General features: G+C 38.8%; 1 protein-coding gene across 1 annotated transcript in view; it reads left to right on the top strand.

Annotated features, from left to right (window-relative positions):
• Positions 1 to 1,336: 1,336 nt before the first annotated feature.
• CENPJ (centromere protein J) overlaps positions 1,337 to 18,442 on the top strand; it is a 19,804-nt gene continuing 2,698 nt past the window's right edge. Inside the window, exons 1-15 of the mRNA XM_035903773.1 lie at positions 1,337 to 1,843; positions 3,915 to 4,038; positions 4,871 to 5,104; positions 6,315 to 6,459; positions 7,032 to 7,137; positions 9,037 to 10,675; positions 12,105 to 12,237; positions 13,091 to 13,256; positions 14,269 to 14,508; positions 15,102 to 15,201; positions 16,342 to 16,436; positions 17,152 to 17,250; positions 17,349 to 17,489; positions 17,596 to 17,680; positions 17,778 to 17,898. Of these exons, the coding sequence (XP_035759666.1) occupies positions 1,418 to 1,843; positions 3,915 to 4,038; positions 4,871 to 5,104; positions 6,315 to 6,459; positions 7,032 to 7,137; positions 9,037 to 10,675; positions 12,105 to 12,237; positions 13,091 to 13,256; positions 14,269 to 14,508; positions 15,102 to 15,201; positions 16,342 to 16,436; positions 17,152 to 17,250; positions 17,349 to 17,489; positions 17,596 to 17,680; positions 17,778 to 17,898 (3,854 nt within the window). The 5' untranslated portion in view covers positions 1,337 to 1,417. The remainder of the gene's footprint in view (positions 1,844 to 3,914; positions 4,039 to 4,870; positions 5,105 to 6,314; positions 6,460 to 7,031; positions 7,138 to 9,036; positions 10,676 to 12,104; positions 12,238 to 13,090; positions 13,257 to 14,268; positions 14,509 to 15,101; positions 15,202 to 16,341; positions 16,437 to 17,151; positions 17,251 to 17,348; positions 17,490 to 17,595; positions 17,681 to 17,777; positions 17,899 to 18,442) is intronic.

Raw genomic sequence — 18,442 nt, 5'->3', positions numbered from 1 at the left:
GGGCCTGGCCTCTCGGCTGGGCTGAGGAGCGTGGCTGTGCTCGTCTCCCCACCGGCGGCCTTTGGGGGGATCCTTTCGTCCCTCCTCGCCTCCTCGGGACGGGTCAGCTTCAGCCCTGCCGGCCCTTTCGGTGGGCACGAAGGTGCTGCTGCCCTTAGGCTTCAAGGGAAGCTTTAAACTGGCAGGCTGCCTCGAAAGGGTCTCCAAAAGGTGACAGAAAAAAACAACGTGTGAGCCCTGGAGGCTTGAATTTGCCTATGCAGGAATCTGTACCTCGCTGGGAGCTTCCAGTGGCGTCTCACAACAGCAGGCAGTTGAAAAACATTTTTCGAAGGGAATTGTGCTGCTTCTGCTAGTGACAGTTTCAGACTCTGGTTTTAAGCTTTTACAGCGGGAAAATTAAGCGAGAGAGCTTGCTCTTGGGAGCAAGGAAGCTTTAAGAATTTATTTCCTGATCAGCAGGACTGTTGAGCCTGGGGTGCTGTGCCTGTCTGTCCTTTCTCCCCTGGCCCCTTCTGACTCTATTCCCCGTGGCACACCGTATGCACAGGCAGAGACGCAATTGCCCTGGGACTAGATTTGAGGTAGCAGGGCTGAGCGGTCAGGCTCTTGCTTGCTACATCATCTTCGCCAGCAGTTCTGTCTCTTTTTCCTCCGAAGCGAGGAAATCACTTTAGGTCTCCTACCTACCTGAACTCATTCATCTTGTATGACACTTGGAGGAATTCAGCTGAAACTTTTGCAGTCCTCAAACTTTTTTTTTTTTTTTTTTTGAACGGTTTTAAGAAAAGAAGCCGGTTGGGAGGAAGAAGGTAGCAGGCAGCATGGTCGTAGCATTACCATGAGAAACTAAGGAATACGTGAAAATGATAAGTGCTGCATTGAAATACATGCAGTAAAATGTTTGTATTTAGATGGATGTATTTGAAACTTTGCATTAATATGAAGGTCCTGTGAGGGAAGACTCTCTTTCAACTCCTCAAACCACCTCTCATCTTCTGTTGCAGGCACTTTAAAAAAAATCTGAATCCCTCTCTGTACTACTGAAGAGAGTAGCATACGCAACTTTATAATATTTGAGATAATATTAACCGCACTCAAATAATAAATTAAAAGTTGGATTATGTTGACTTCATGCGCAGAAAGTGTTACTAGTTGTCCAAATTGTTTCTTTTGCCCAGGGAAAAGTAGATTGTGACTTATTTTTGTAAATACACTAGGTTGGCTATAAGACTTTATTTTTATAAATATAATGGGTTGGATATAGAACTTACTTTTACTGGGAGTCTGTAATTGTAGATTTCTTATTTTGTTTATCTGCTTAATTTCTAGGTGCTAAAAGTAGGTAACAATCCATACCAAATGCCTGGAACTCTGAAAGTTTTACTGTCCTAATGCTATGTAACGTAATATTGTTATGTTAATGCTATATCAGCAAATAAATTGGAATACAATTTACAAGATGGCAACTGTTGAAGATTTTAATAGTGAACAAAACTTCATTGCACATTGGATGTCCGATAGTTCCCGTGCTGGAGTCTTATTAGATCCTAGTTTTACTGGCGTGAAAATCAACAAAGAAAATTTATTACCTGGACCTGAAAACATCACAGCTTTCCCTGCTGAAGTGTTGCATCTTTCGGACAGCTATTCTGTAAGTGATGATTCCTTGTGTGAAGAAGATTCTGGCAGCTCTTGTACGCTTCAGCAATATACCACTGGAACATCTTTTCCAGCAGCAGCATATAACGTAGAAGCCTCTAAACCAGACTTTGTCCATGGTGAAGTGGATGGTCAGAATAAATCCGATCACAGCGATCCACTCCTACAAAAGCTTGAGCAGGTAGAAGTTCTAGAATTCCTTGACATACATCAGTTAAGGTTTATTTTTGTTTCTGCATATGATTTGTCATACCTGGAAGCAAGCACACTCTTTGTGACATATAGAACACAGCAAGCTTAAATAACAAGTCCTAAGTCACAGTTATGTGTGCATAAAAATTGGTGTCCTCCTCATCATGTGCAGTTATTGAGAGTCTAACTTCTGTTGTTTGTAGCTGGCACAGGTTCCAGTTTCAAATGAAATTGCATTCAGTGGCAATGTACTTGTTGAAATCTTTTTACCTGGAAAGGTGCATGCAGTGTTACAATGTTCCATCGTTTTTTCACTTGAAGCTGGGGAAATGAGGTGCTGGTCATTACAGTGGTAGTACTTCACCAGAGGTACTCACAGCGTGGTGAAGTTGTATGTCCTTGTATCTATAGCAACACCTTCTGTTAGTTTTCCAGGTAGCTATGCACACCTGTATACCTGGTTCTGTTTAGGTGAAGAGAGATGTTAGTGTTGAATGTGATGAAGTGTCCATGACATTGGGACAAAAAGGCCTGGAATTACAATGCTGTGGTGTTACTGGTTTTTTCCAATGCAAGCACGTCAGTTAATCCGCTCTAACTGGCTATACTATTACTAGATATAAATTGTGTTAGCTGAAAGTGTTCATAGGCACTTCAATAGTTCTTGCTGTTAAGAATTAAGAACTCGCTCACCTCCTTCTCTGTTCTGCAAGCAGCTACCTCAGCAGAAATCCGTCTGTTCACTCAAGTGGGATGTGTGGGGCTCTGAGTGTGTGTGAGCCTCTAGAGCACAATTCCACAACTTTATGTGGTGCTATAAAAGTTTTCTCCTCTATTTTACATGATAGGAAAATATTTATTCACTTTTTCAGTATTGTCAGCAGTATCAAACAGTAGCTAAATGACAGATATTAGCTGGCTTAATGGTATCTTAAGAGGAATTGTTAAGTCTCCTGTCTTTGAAACTTATTGACAATCTAATATATTATTAAAAAAAATAAATCGGATGCTTGCAAAAATGAATGTAGTTTTGGCTGTATGAGATTTTTTTTTTTTTCAGTTTGGCTTTCTGAGGATATTATCAGAACAGGTAGAAGTATGATTACTTTAATAAATTAAGTGAAGGGGTTGGAGATGAGACTTGGGTTATCTTTGGATCTTGATCATTATTAGCTCACAGCTTCTACTTGCGTAGCGCCTTACTTCTGTGTTCACTGGAATTTTAAGGGCCTACAAGGAGAATTCAAGGGAAATTTTTCTTGCCTGTTGGATGACAGGTGTAGTCCAATTGTTGATCTATGGAAGGATTTCATCAGGCCTCCTGTCTTTCCTTTGGAGGAGCTGGAACTAGCACATGTGTATGTGTTGGAGATACAGAGATGGGCATGGAGGCCCACCACCCACTGCTGTGGTTTGGTAGGGTACAGAATGCCCTGTCTTCATGTGGCCTTTGAGGCTGGTCTTGAGCCAGGGCCAGGGACTCCTGCTACGCAAGAGAATGAAGACTGGATTACTGAATTTAATCAGTACTTTAATTCTTTTTTTCGGGCAGCTTCAAGAGTCTTAATGTTGTCCGATGCTTTTTTTTGCCCCTCTCATCATCCTTTGTATCAGTACCATTCACTGTAATGGAGATCTTGGAGAGAAAAAAACCCAACAAACCTGCACTTTTTCTAAAGCTTTAATTATTATGAATTATTTCACACTTTAATAAAACCACAGCGTAGTAGAAGTTAATGTTAAAAGAGCAGAATTTGAATGTTTTTCCCATGCAGTAGAAAGGAGTGTTCTGATTCCTATTGTTTGCAGATTGGTCAATTAAAGACTAGTGGAACTGTTAACTGGGCAGACTGGAAATGGCATGTACATTCATAAATTAAAAAAATCAAAATTTTGTTTAGCATGGCATTTCATATTCTTAATTTCCTTCATGTTACACTTACCTAATGGAAACTCTTTAATAAAAACAAGAAATACCTGTTGTCTTGATGACACTAATCCTGGGGTACATTCTAAGTAAACCTAGCCTCTAATACATTAATTTTTTTTTGTTTGAAAAGCTGAAGGAATTGCAACAACAGAAACAGGAACAGCTGAAGAAACAACAGATGGAGCAACTTCAAAGGCTAATGGAAGAGCAGCAGAAGCTACTTAGCATGGTATCTGGCCAGACAGCAGTTCTTGGTAAGTTGAGAAAGAAAGCATGTGACCTGCTGTGAGTAAACTGAAGAATTTAATCTCATTTTCCAGTTAAAATCTGAAAGTGTATTCAGTGTTCTTCATTAGTCAAAGATAAATGCTGCATCACTTCAGTGCCTGCAAGTTGAGTGCTACTGTAGAAGGAATACTGTCCTGTTTTTATAAAAGGCCAGCTGTAATTGTAACTTGATCAATATGTGCTATGATGGGAGCCCTTGTTTCGTATTTTAAATATATATTTATTATTATTATTATTTAAATATAAACATTTTAAATATAAAAGTGTAAAACAGTTGCTTTCCTTTCTCATTAGCTTTTTCTCACAATACTTTTGATTGCTTTAAGCTATCAATGTATCCAAATGAAGCGGTCCCTCCTTGTTTGTGCACATACAGCACAAATTTGTTCAGGTGATGAACTGAATTAGACCAGGGAGCTGATCTGTATTGAAAACCAAACAGTTGTAACCTGTATTGGTTTTCCAGTCTCCTTCTCTGTGTGCAAAGGGAGGGACAGTGCTGGGCTGGAAAAAGCTTTTAGGGCTGAGCAGGGATATTTTCTCCTGTTGGCAGTATCAGTCCAACCTGACTTAAACTATTATCTTTCTTCTACTCTGCCTACCTGAGAAAATGAATTTAGGGCTTAGCCTTAGGAGAACAAAATCCAGATTGCCTAATTGCTTACTCGTTATCAGTAACGTAAGGATGGAGGCTGGGTGATCAGTCTTGCCGTTCAGTGCCATTTCTTTTCTGCTGTGGAACAGTGGTGTTGTAATACAAATACAATGACACAGCCATTTTCTTCTTTTAATTTCAAGGCTATACTCTAATGGCTGAAAGTCAAAAGCCAAGGCATGGTCATTCAGCGGGCCTAACAACTTTACACCAGTTGCCATCATCTGGGTATCAGAGTATCTTTGAAGACAGAGCTTATGCTCCGATTGTTTCTCCACATACACAAGACAGTGATTTTTTACAAATGTTAAACAACAAAGAATGCACCTCATCTTTGAAGAATGGTCTTTCAGGAGTGTCTGCCTGTGAGAAACAAGGTCTGGGTGTGCCTCTGAAAATGCAGAATTGTTTGAGAAACGAGGAAGACAAATATGTTACTGGTTAGTAACTTAGAGAAAGATAACTTGGTGTGTGGTGGGGTGTTTTTTCCCCTTGTAGTTACTGAGCGTAATTTTCTACTACTTATTGTGAGGATTTTATACAAGTGTTGGTTTACTTGATTTGTTGGTTGGTTTACTGACAGGTTACAGACCTCAGGATGTTCCTGTTGATGTCCATGTGAGTTTTGTTAAAAGCAGCATGAGGAAAAAATCAATTTCTTCTGTCTGTATGAAATCCTCGTCTGTTTTGGGGAAAAAAAAATCTTTACTACTAAAGCCTATATACAAAAAAGACTGGGAAAATAGCAAATGATGACGGGTATTGGATAGCTGAATTGTTTGGGCTGAACTGTACCCACATTTTCATGTGGCAAATGGAAAATAACAATCTATTCGCAGATACAGAATGTTTTCAGACCAGCTCTATTGTGAGGATTAGTAACTGAACTAGAATTAGGTGTGAAGATGGGTTGAAAAAAAGATCCCATCATATGACTAAAAACTCCTTGTACATCAGAAACAATGCACTGGAGTTCTTTATCTTTCCTCCTCTTCTCAGTTTTACCGTTGGCATCAGCATGATTACTGTGCTGCTATGACTGGAATAGTGGTTTTGGTTTTAATCTAGCAATTTAATAAGGTTGCTGAAAACCTGTAGTGGTTTTGGGGAAAAGGTATGAGATTGTGTTTCATCATACTTCATACCAGCTTTAAAGTTTTTAATCAGAGGGCTTGGTCTAAAGAGCATGTGCAAGGATAAACTGATCTTAATTTATACATATATATGACGTGGGAAACAGAAGCTTCGTAAGAGAGCTCTTCAGTACAGCAGAAATCCAAGTTTGTTCAGTTATTTGGTTTTTAAGCCGTAAATTAACAATAGCAAAGATAATGAACAATCAGAATGGGTTATTTAAGGTCTTTGGAAAACTTTTAATACATAATTGGATGTTCCTTTAAAAAGAAAGCTCAAATTCAAATAATTGATTTGGGGAAATCTTAGGACTATTTTATGTAGGAATTCAGACTGCATTATCATGAAGCTCCCTCCTGTTTTTAATCTGACCTGAATGCTGCTTAAAATATTTAGAGCTGAAAACTGATTTGTTGTTGGGGAGGGAAAAAAAAATGCTATTAATTTTTATAGGAAAAAATGTGTGGTGTCCAGAACAAAAGGTGGAAATATTAATGGAGAGTGAAGATCATCACATTGATCCTTTATATGTGGAAAGTGCAGATCGCTCTGAAAATTCCAGCAGAGGAAAACATTTGTGGACCAACACGGAGGAAAGGTAATTCAGACTATTATTATGCTATTTTATCAATAGGTAACATGAGTTTGGTTGAATTCTGAGTCCTATTTGAAAGAGTCAGATATTCTCAATTCCTATAGCTTTCTCAACCAAGGATTCCATTTTGCTAGGTACTGTGGAGACCTGCAGTAAGAGAGGCTCTGGCTTGAAATTTGTTGTGCTGTGAAAGGTGTGATGTTGTATGTTGGCTGAAGAGGTGTGCGCAACCTGGGGTAATGACAGCTTAGAAGAACATCTTAGTATAGACTTAGTAATAAGCAAGTGTAATTACTGTTTGTAATTCAATTTATGACAGCCTCCTATCTGCTGTTATGTGGCAACAGTAGGAAAGTGAAGGAGGAGTGAAAGGCTGTGACTTTTTAGTTTATTACCAAGAGTTATGTTTGTTTAAACATCTGTATATGGCTAAGAAGTAATGATAGTGCTTGTGGCAGAAGCCTTCTCATGTATGGTAAAAGCTTTGTTTATGGAGTTGATAGATTAAGTGGTGTTAAACACAGTTATAAAAATGTAAGACTTGGTTGGTTTGGTTTTTTTTTTAACTACACTAGACCTATTAAAGCTGCGATTCAGGAGAAGAAACAGACATTTGAAGAATTCCTGGAAGAACAGATACAACTAGAAGAGCAGCGTCTGGAGCAAAACCAGAAGTTACAGGTTGTTTATTTTTTTTTAACTTTATTGCTCTTTATATATTGTGCCAAGATGAGATACGTGCTTTAAAAATGTACAAGGAAGATTCTAGCATCAAAAGCTAACACTGAATGCAATATTCACTTTTTTAAAAATAAAACAAGAAGGCCCAAATATTTCACTTGTTTAAATTGTCTTTAGAAATCCAGTAGAAATGTACCGTATGAATTCCCACTCATACGTGGGGTTTATTTGAAGAAGTCGTCAAACTTTGTAAAGGGCTTTTTAACATTTTGTGTTTTACTTTTCCTTACCCCTTTTCAGGAGACAAATGGATCAGCCATTCAAAAACCAGTGATCAAAAGACCCTTCCTGAAAAGAGGAGAAGGCTTAACAAGATTCACTAATGCCAAATCTAAAATTACAAAGCTTGGAGAAAACACTCCAAAACTTCAACAAATGGCTTCAGATGACAGAAATGTTATTAAAGCTGACAGATCACAAATACAGAAGAAAACTGTGCCTCCTGGCAAAGAACTGATTTCTGAGAAACCTTTTGTACCATGTAAAAAATATAACCACCCTGATAAAGCAAAACATTGCCCTACTCAGAGAAACCTGGTACTTGGGAATCACAATGGAAAAAATATCTCACCATTAGAAACAAGAATGCAACCAGGAAAAAATCATGATGGACAGATGAGAGATTCTTTCCCATCAGAAATGAACAACAAAATAGAAAATAAAGAGAACATAGTAGAATTTGCTAAGTCTAACACTGGCAAAGTTGGAAACAAATTACCTGGCACAGAAAAGCCTTGGTTGTCTCATGAGCTGGCCAGTGCCTTTTCTAATTCTAAATGTCCTATAGGTCACCCTGTAAAAGATCCAGAGCTGTCTTTTGAAGTTTCATTTCAGAATAAGCTGGAAAACTGGGAAAAAGAAAAAGAAAAAGAGAATCTAGAATTAGATGAATTTTTGTTTCTAGAACAAGCTGCAGATGAAATATCTTTCTCAAGTAACTCCTCGTTTGTGCAAAGGATCTTAGATCAAGATCAAGAGCAAACTTTAAAAGGCCGTAGAATGTCTTCTACCCCTATCAAGGCAAAACAGCAGCAAGTAAAGGCGCTGGCTGTTGAACTTATAAATAAGAAAAAAGAGGTGTGCGCAACCTGGGGTAATGACAGCTTAGAAGAACATCTTAGTATAGACTTAGTAATAAGCAAGTGTAATTACTGTTTGTAATTCAATTTATGACAGCCTCCTATCTGCTGTTATGTGGCAACAGTAGGAAAGTGAAGGAGGAGTGAAAGGCTGTGACTTTTTAGTTTATTACCAAGAGTTATGTTTGTTTAAACATCTGTATATGGCTAAGAAGTAATGATAGTGCTTGTGGCAGAAGCCTTCTCATGTATGGTAAAAGCTTTGTTTATGGAGTTGATAGATTAAGTGGTGTTAAACACAGTTATAAAAATGTAAGACTTGGTTGGTTTGGTTTTTTTTTTAACTACACTAGACCTATTAAAGCTGCGATTCAGGAGAAGAAACAGACATTTGAAGAATTCCTGGAAGAACAGATACAACTAGAAGAGCAGCGTCTGGAGCAAAACCAGAAGTTACAGGTTGTTTATTTTTTTTTTAACTTTATTGCTCTTTATATATTGTGCCAAGATGAGATACGTGCTTTAAAAATGTACAAGGAAGATTCTAGCATCAAAAGCTAACACTGAATGCAATATTCACTTTTTTAAAAATAAAACAAGAAGGCCCAAATATTTCACTTGTTTAAATTGTCTTTAGAAATCCAGTAGAAATGTACCGTATGAATTCCCACTCATACGTGGGGTTTATTTGAAGAAGTCGTCAAACTTTGTAAAGGGCTTTTTAACATTTTGTGTTTTACTTTTCCTTACCCCTTTTCAGGAGACAAATGGATCAGCCATTCAAAAACCAGTGATCAAAAGACCCTTCCTGAAAAGAGGAGAAGGCTTAACAAGATTCACTAATGCCAAATCTAAAATTACAAAGCTTGGAGAAAACACTCCAAAACTTCAACAAATGGCTTCAGATGACAGAAATGTTATTAAAGCTGACAGATCACAAACACAGAAGAAAACTGTGCCTCCTGGCAAAGAACTGATTTCTGAGAAACCTTTTGTACCATGTAAAAAATATAACCACCCTGATAAAGCAAAACATTGCCCTACTCAGAGAAACCTGGTACTTGGGAATCACAATGGAAAAAATATCTCACCATTAGAAACAAGAATGCAACCAGGAAAAAATCATGATGGACAGATGAGAGATTCTTTCCCATCAGAAATGAACAACAAAATAGAAAATAAAGAGAACATAGTAGAATTTGCTAAGTCTAACACTGGCAAAGTTGGAAACAAATTACCTGGCACAGAAAAGCCTTGGTTGTCTCATGAGCTGGCCAGTGCCTTTTCTAATTCTAAATGTCCTATAGGTCACCCTGTAAAAGATCCAGAGCTGTCTTTTGAAGTTTCATTTCAGAATAAGCTGGAAAACTGGGAAAAAGAAAAAGAAAAAGAGAATCTAGAATTAGATGAATTTTTGTTTCTAGAACAAGCTGCAGATGAAATATCTTTCTCAAGTAACTCCTCGTTTGTGCAAAGGATCTTAGATCAAGATCAAGAGCAAACTTTAAAAGGCCGTAGAATGTCTTCTACCCCTATCAAGGCAAAACAGCAGCAAGTAAAGGCGCTGGCTGTTGAACTTATAAATAAGAAAAATAAAAAGGCAGACTGTATGACACAGGGAAACATAAATGATAGAGCAGTGATGCATACAGTCTCATGTTCAGGAACAGCTTTTAGAATGAAGGACCCATTGAATAAAATGGATGATGTAATATTTTCAGCTTCTTCCATGACAGCAGCTCCTGTTTTAAAAAGTGATCAGTGGATTGTAAATGAAGATGAAGGTGAGAGTAATGGTGATACTACTACAGATTCTGAGACTGAATTTGAGAGTGAATTTGAGACCACATTAAAGCGTGAAAATGAAGATGCTAAGACATCCTTTATGAGCCATAGAGAAAGTGGTCCAGGTTTTTTTGATTACAGAGGTTCTGTTACAGACATCAGCAAAGAAAGCAAAAATGGAGATGCTGACCTTGGCTTGTCAGACAAAGATCGCTATGCACTGTCAAAGCAAAAGATCAGAAAAGCTTCAGACCATCAGAGAAGCATGGCTTATATAAGTGGGAGTAAGTTTGAGTTTGATGATGAAAGAACATGGAGTGATCTTGATGAAAATTATGTTAATGGTGATTTACCTGAAAAATATACTAAAATACCTTTACAGACAGACTTTTCAATTGAGAAAGATACAACTGTCCCAGATAAAGCAGTAAAGAGAAAAGTTGCCTCGAAGAAGGGAGATGAAATGTCCAAGGAGTCTGCAGTGGACAGCGATTCCAATGGACCTCCTGTATCAAACCTGATGATGAAGCTGTTTCCTTCACTGAAACCGAAACAGAAGGCAGCCTGTCGTTCAGAGCACGAAATCAGGTCAAATGTGGAGCAGGAGCCAGGAGGTGAGAGAACAGCGACGGGTAAGAAATGTTGAAGAAGACATACGTTACCAGTCTTTCCTTCTAATGCTTAGGCAGCCTGACATTACACCAAAGGGTGTAAGTACAGACTTCTGCTGCAGGGAATGGCCCTATTCTCACCTTTCATCTCCCCTCCGGGTTGCATGTCTGATGTCAGATCTAACAATTATGCAGCTTGCAGTATGAGTGTAAGTAGTGAAAACGTCAATTTTTTTAAAAATTTTTTTTTCCTTTCCTCTGGAGGGTATCCTTCTGCCAGACCAGCTCATTGGACTAATGTGATCTGGGGCTGCTCAATCACTGTTTCCAAATCAAGGAAAGTGTCAAAGCCATGCTGAAAATGAAGTGGTACCTCCCTTCCCAGTGACAGCGTGCATTTATACCACAGTAGGGTAATGCTGTGCACTGTTAGGTTAGCTTGTTCCCCTTATAAAATTTAAGGAAGTGGCAGCCCTGTACGTATTTTCTGGTAGTTGTATAGTATCTAGAGAATTCACAGGGAACACGGGAAACATGGATTCCTTTTTCTGCTTTGCCTGTTGATTTTGACCATATGGTTATTTATAGTCTGGGGAAGGACTGCCTCAAAGCTCCTGTTGAAGCTGTTGCATTTATGTGAGGTCATTCAAAACACAGTTGTTCCGTGAAAGTATGATGGCATAGCCTAGCATTTAACTCTGTAAGGTGGTGAGATCTTGGTTTCAAACTCTGCTTCAATGAATGTTCAGGATTTTGTTTAGGTTTTTATAAGACATTCATATGAAAGTTGCTACTTCTGCTTATTGTTTTGTGGAAAATTGATTTTGTAGCATTGTCTAAAGATGCCTGCTAGATGTTATTTGCAGGAAGAGGGTAGGGTTTTTTTACTGAATCTCAGAGCATGTAAGGGTGAATAAGGCAACTGCCTACACTGCAACATCAGTATTTAGGCTCTTGCATACTCAGAAGCGGACTGTCAGAACCCTGGGAGGTGTTAAGTAGTGACTGAACAGGAAACTGGGATGGCAAAAAAGCCCACAAATCTTATTACCGGCCTCTGGAATAGATTTTTACATCGGTGATGGGTATGAGCAGACTTTGTTGTGAATAAAATTTGGAAAAACTTACAACCATAAACTTTCCTGTTTGATGCTTGGCCCTTATACCTTCATTTAATTTCTCCAGCTTGATGTGAATGAAGCCCTTCACATTCCAATTCCTAATACGTACTTAGTTCTCCAAAGATGATAATATACTCAATATTTGAGGTACTTGACTAAATAATGCAGGGTGCTTTAAGATGTCACTTCTGTGTTACTTGAATAGTAGATTTTTTTTTTGCAATACTACTACTATCTCTAAAATAGTATTACGTGATTTTTTTTTTAATGTTTATTTTTTTTCTAACTTGCACCTGGCTGTTCTTGGACAGGAAACACTGTTCCATCCCAGGCACTGAGAGAGAGACTCACTGAATTGGAAACTGAAATAGAGAGATTCAGAGCTGAAAACACAACTCTAACTAAACTACGTGAAGAAAGAGAGCATGCCTTGGCAAGTATCAGGTAATTTTTAATTGAAACATTTTGGTGCGTTCGCTTGCGTAGTATGTTCCAGGCTATCATACTGTCTGGTTACCAACAGCACAGATAAGGAGTTGGTGTGCTTCAGTTACAGTGGAGACATAGGTCAAGAAACTGATTGTTGCTCTATGTATAGGTCAAACTGTAAATATTGCTCACAAACTGTAAGATTAAGAACCTCTGCTGGTTTAACACGATATCCTTAAAGGCTATACTTGGGAGAATTTCTATGCTTTTATTCTGAGTGGTAACAGTCCTAAATTGGTCTTGCAAAACTGTTCTTCATGCTAACATGACTGATGCTCTTCCTTTGGATTGAATGCTGGTGTGTACAAGCTGAGAATATTTTCATTTGAACTGGGGGGACTTAGAAGTGACATATAGAGCAGAATCATTATCTTTGGCGACTTAAGTGTGGCACATCTGTTCCTACCAAAGTCACTTTTCTTTTGTTTGGAAACAGCATCATGTTGTTGGCTAATGTTTAATTTGTGACCTCCTGCTGTTAGCAGATTTTTTTCCCTGGTGCTTTTGGGGGCGTGGTGTTCTACTGCTTTGAAGAATGCTGGAAGAGTTTAGGCAAAGCTTTGTTAAAGTCAGGATAACTTTTGTGACTAGAAGATATAAAAATAGAAATTGTTGCACTTCAAACACTAGCTGTGTGACAATTCTTACTCCTTAAATAAGTAATACCATTTATAAGGTAAGTCTTCCTGGGGGTAACAAGCTGGATTGGAATCAATGACCACAGAATTCAGAGTCTTCATTTTCCTCCTTAAAGTCCAGATTTGAAGTGGTTTTGGGCTAAAGCAACAGCTTTGTTTCATAATTACAGGAAAGAAATGGCGGACTTTCAACAGCAGAAAGCCCAAGAACTGGCTGAAATAGAAGAATATAAAAAAAGGGAAATTAAAAAACTGCAAAAGGAGCGTAAAGTTTTTGAAAAGTATACCACAGAAGCTAGAGCAATTCCAGATAAAAGAGAACGTGATGAAATTCAGGTATAAAATATATATTCTTCTAGTCCATACAGGATCACTTGAATTCATTTAAAGGCAGTCGAGAACTAAATTCTAACTTGAAAGGTTGCAAGTGATTTCAGGATGGGAACTGTTAGTAGACGTGGCCCACTTGAGGAAGGAACTACAATCTTCAGTGTTATTTGATGGTTATAAGGCAAAAAACCCGATGAGCAAATCTTTTTGACATATTTCTATACTAAAAACTGCTCATGACTATGGTAGAATGATCTTCAACTTCAATACAAAATTACTGTAGTTAATATTAAAGTTTGTATTTGTGGTAGTGGATCAAAATGCAAACTAGAACTGCACTTGAGTGTTATTCTGCCTGTAACTGTTGTAGCGCAAATGTAGTAATCTTTTAGTTTTCAGAGTTACATTTTGTTATTGCTTATTTGTAGTTCTTTAGGTATCAGAGAGGTAAGGAGCAAGACCTGTTTGTTCCTGCATTGTCAGGATGGATGGTATGTGAGGTGTACAGACAAGTTGTATTAAACACCACACATGGATTTCCCTCCTTCCCTACAAATTTTCCTTACATAACTTCAACAGATTGAAATAACATTTGCTAAACTGGCCTGGCAGATTCACATGTGTTTTGTGTGATTGCATCCTCCCTATTTTCCTGTGCTGAGATTTTTGAAGGGCCCTCTCAAGGGTAGCCTTAAAGATTTTATGTTTCTGTCTCAAGTGTATTTGTACTGGCCGATCTATGAAGTGTAAAGGATGCCAAGAGGGCATAAAGACACTTCCTGTGGTTGAAATTGAGTTTATAAAGTTGGTAGCCTGAAGTAAATAATCTTTATTTCAGGAAGAAAACTTCTACCTTTCACCCTTTGCCCCATTAGGCTGATTTTTTTTTTTTTTTTTTTTTTTTTTTTTTGCTACTCCTGTGCTTTTTTGTGTGCTTGTATTTCTATTAGAACATTAAAATATTTTAATACATTAAAAAATGAAAGCTCTCTAATCTATAAATATGCATTTTTCTAAGGCTTTGAAACAGCAGATTGCAGACTTACAGGAAGATTTAAAACGAAAAGAGGCAAAATGGTCAACCACCCATCGACGCCTGAAAGATCAAATAGAAGCTTTAGTAAATGAGAATATGGAGCTGAAAGAGGAAGTCAGAATTATGGAGAGGTTTCGTCTAGAAGCCTGGAAGAAAGTAGAAGCTGCTGGAAGCAAGAGGAAAACAGAAAACTCTGTGATGACTCTGAAAAGAGCAGAATCTGTAAGTTATTAATCTTGGTGTTTTAAACTCATCTGTGTGTATAATCTTGAGTTTTGGATCATAAAATTGGAATCCAGTAGCTACAACTGAGATGTTTACTTTTAATGTACTGATCTTGGGACTCCACTAGTGGTGACAGACACAGAATTTTGTTAATGTCGCGTTCTCTCCAAATGTGATTGTTCACCATGTGCAGGATCCATTCCGAACTTAGAAATTCAAAATGAAGCAATTAGAAGACAAAAATCATAGATGGGAACCTCTGTGCCTTAAGGATCAGCCAGGCAAACCAGGCAGTTCACTGTTGTCTGAAGTAGTTATATTTTGAAACAGAGACCATTATTCTAGATTGCTTGCACCAAGTTAACACTCTGCAGTTGTTGGTAGCGAGGCAGCAGACAGAGGAAGAGTTCCAAAGTATAGCTTGGGCTACATCATGCAAGCCTTTCCGCTGACTAAATCTCAGAAATGTATAGTTTGTGCAGAAAGCTTCCAGTAAATTTCATGTCACATGGTATTAAAATTTTATTGCTGCTCTATGAATAGTTATAAATAAATACCATGTAAAACACAAATAACTTACTTTCTTTTAGTGTCTACCAATTAGAGGCCCAAAAAGTCAAACTGCATCTCTGCTTCTTCCAGCACTGAAGTGCGGCAAGATAAATGGCAAAAGTTATTCACAGGCAAAAGGTAGGTTGGTCTAATTTGTTTGTGGTAGAGTCCTTATCCCTAGAGGTATTTAAAAGAAGGATAGATGAGGTGCTTAGGGACATGGTTTAGTGGTGGGATGGCAGGGTTAGGTTAATGGTTGGACTTGATGATCTCAAAGGTCTTTTCCAACCAAAGTGATTCTATGATTCTAATCAGAGAATTCTGTCAGCTCTTTAAAAGAAATGAATGTGGATTTTTGCTTTTATGAAAAAGAGTGCATCACCACCTCAAAAGTAGATGGAGAATAGTTGTGATGGCCTTGAGCATACAGATAAATACCTCCCAGCTGGAGAAAGCTGTGATGAGACCATTCTCAGACCCAAAGTGCTTCTGGTCATGTTTGGTGATCTGGAGCACACCAGAAGCTGCGTTCTGCAATCCAAAATGGCGTTCATCACTGATGTTCTCCAAGCTGCGGATGGTGATTAGGTGACTATGTTGATAGCATCAGGACTGCTGTCTCTCTCCAGAACCTTCTGTTACCAGGATCTGTAATCACACAGGCAAAGCCGTAGCAGGTTTTCCTTGTTCACAGTTACAAGCAAATGCTGTTGGCAGCCATACCCCTTCCTGAGGAGTAATCACATACGGAAAGTAACGAGCAGGTACTTTTTTGACACCTCTGACAGCTCAAGCAACCATCATGTTATCTGTTAGAGGAGTGCATTCTAGAACTGAAGCTCTTGCCAGTTCTATTTTGGTCATCTTTTGGTGTGCTAGGAGAGACATGGGAAAAGTCTGCCCATCAGTTCCTGTTAAAGGGTTACATGAGCCTTCCTTTAGTCACTGTAAGGCATGACCAAAAATGTTGTCTAGATCCCTAAGGGGGAGAAAAATCCTTTGTAAATCTACAGAAATGAAATAGGAGAGAAAGCACAGGTATTATGCCTGTCGCCATGATTCTTCAGTTGCAGTTTCTCGCTGACCCATGAAGCAGTGACATACCTGAGGGAGCTGGCTTATGCTGATTCTTTTCATAAATACGCTGCTTTCAGCTCCTACCACCCTTAAATGTAGGGGTCTTGTACAGCTTGACCTCATGTATAATTAGGATTATAACACTTAACCTGTACTTCAATTTTACTGTCCAAATTAATGCTATTACATGTATCTGGGTAGGAAAGCTTTCTAGAACACCTGCATCGGCACCTGCTAATGACAGAAACAACTCTGAGACAAGGGCGGCACTGGAAGATTCTTCGAGGACTTTCATGGTAGTAAGTCCTGTATCTTAATTTTTTTAAAGGGGAAGGAAAAGACCTAAAATAAAACAACAGTTACTTAAATGAGTATCTGGAGGGTGACTGATGAAGCTGTTGGCTCACTTTATGTTCTTCAGTTGCAGTTTTATTGTTACACCAGAAAATGGCTATGTAGTAGTCGGGGCAGAGTATTTTGCCTGTGTCTAGTAGTTGCAACATTCTTTGAGGAAATAAAATAAAATAATAATATCCCGCCCCCTTGAATTTTGCAAAATGTTTTACCTGTTGAGAGAGGGGAAAAAGGTGGATGTTTATACGCTCCATGTAGGGCAACTGTACAAGAATCTTGTGAACAGTCAAATTAATTCTTACATTAATTGCAGTAGGTAGTGTTCAGGTTTTATGAAACTTCATTAACTGCTTCATGCCTTGATGTGGATGACTGAAGGCAGTTGAACACCGTGCCACAACACACCACTGAATTCCACTTGAGTCCAGACCACAGCTGACCACATCTGACACCGGATACTGCCGAGTCTCAGCCTGACTTACTGCTTGAGTTATACTAGGGCTTGCATAAAACCCAGTTTGTGTTTCTGCCTTCCTACAGCTGTCTTCCTCCCCTAGTGCTCCTCATTTCCTAAAATACCTGTCAGCCAAGGAACAAAACACATATGAAGACAAAGCTTGATTTGAGTTTATGCTTAGATTATTGTTGCCATTCCAGGACACCTCTCCTAACGAAGCTCGTGTGTCACTGGCATCTGGACCTGCATATACAGACGGTGAAGAGATACAGAGGGAAACTGCTTATCCTGATGGAAAGGTAAAGTGAGAGCTCAGCGCTCAGAAATTCCAGCTCTTGTGAAAGAGTACGTGAGTGGTGATGGCTCAATAACGACCTCTCTGTACCCTGTTCATTAGGTTGAAAAGGTTCTGAAAAATGGCTGTCACCTCATATTTTTCCCCAATGGGACATGGAAAAAAGTGGGTTCTGATGGGAAGACCATAACTATAACCTTCTTCAATGGGGATGTGAAGCAGGTTATGCCCGATCAAACAGTGGTACGTGTCCTACATCTTCCGCACTTTTCTATAAATGCTCATTCATGCAGACACGTGTATACAACATTTCTCACTAGTTACATTAAATCTCGACTCTTTCCTGCAGATTTATTACTATGCTGATGCTAAGACTACACATACTACGTACTCTGATGGCTTAGAGATCTTGCATTTTTCAAATGGACAGATAGGTAAAGAAACCATCCAACCCAACCAGCCCTCAAAATTGCTGCCCATGTGTATCCCTGTATTTATATAATAAGCGTATTGCTTCAAAATACATTTCAGAGAAGCATTATCCCGATGGCAAGAAAGAAATTACTTTCCCCGATCAAACTATCAAAAATCTATTTACGGATGGGCAAGAAGAAAGTATCTTTCCAGACGGTACTATTGTTCGCGTTCAGCGGTAAGCTTTACCTTTTCAGGGTACCCTGGACTGTTGATGGGACAGTAGCAGTTGGGGCTCGCTGGCAGAGGCAGTGCATGGGGACACATCTGTTTCTAGCAGTTTACCTTTGAATGTGCTGTACTGTGAACACCTATGTACTATTTGCAATGTTGGGGGTTATTTTCTTTTTGGTAGCTTTTTTTTTTTAAGTTCTTCCTTCATTTAGGCTTGCATATTTAATGTTTGTTCTGAGATTAAGCTTAAGTCTAAGTATAGTCCTCATGATATTTTAGGGGGCTTTTTTGTTTTTTTTGTTTTTTTTTTTTTTTAAATACTCATATACATTTAGTCTGGAGGAGGCTGAGGGGAGACCTGATCGCCCTCTACAACTGCCTGACAGGAGGCTGTAGCGAGGTGGGGGTCGGCCTCTTCTCCCTGGTAACAGGCGATAGGAGGAGGGGACATGGTCTGAAGTTGTGCCAGTGCCGGTTTATCATAGAATCATAGAATGTTTTGGGTTGGAAGGGACCCCTAGAGGTCATCTAGTCCAACCCCCCTGCAG

Source organism: Egretta garzetta, unplaced genomic scaffold, assembly GCF_000687185.1.
Source record: "Egretta garzetta isolate BGI_Z169 unplaced genomic scaffold, ASM68718v1 scaffold401, whole genome shotgun sequence".
Lineage (NCBI taxonomy): Eukaryota > Metazoa > Chordata > Aves > Pelecaniformes > Ardeidae > Egretta > Egretta garzetta.
This window is presented reverse-complemented; position numbering and strand designations above follow the sequence as displayed.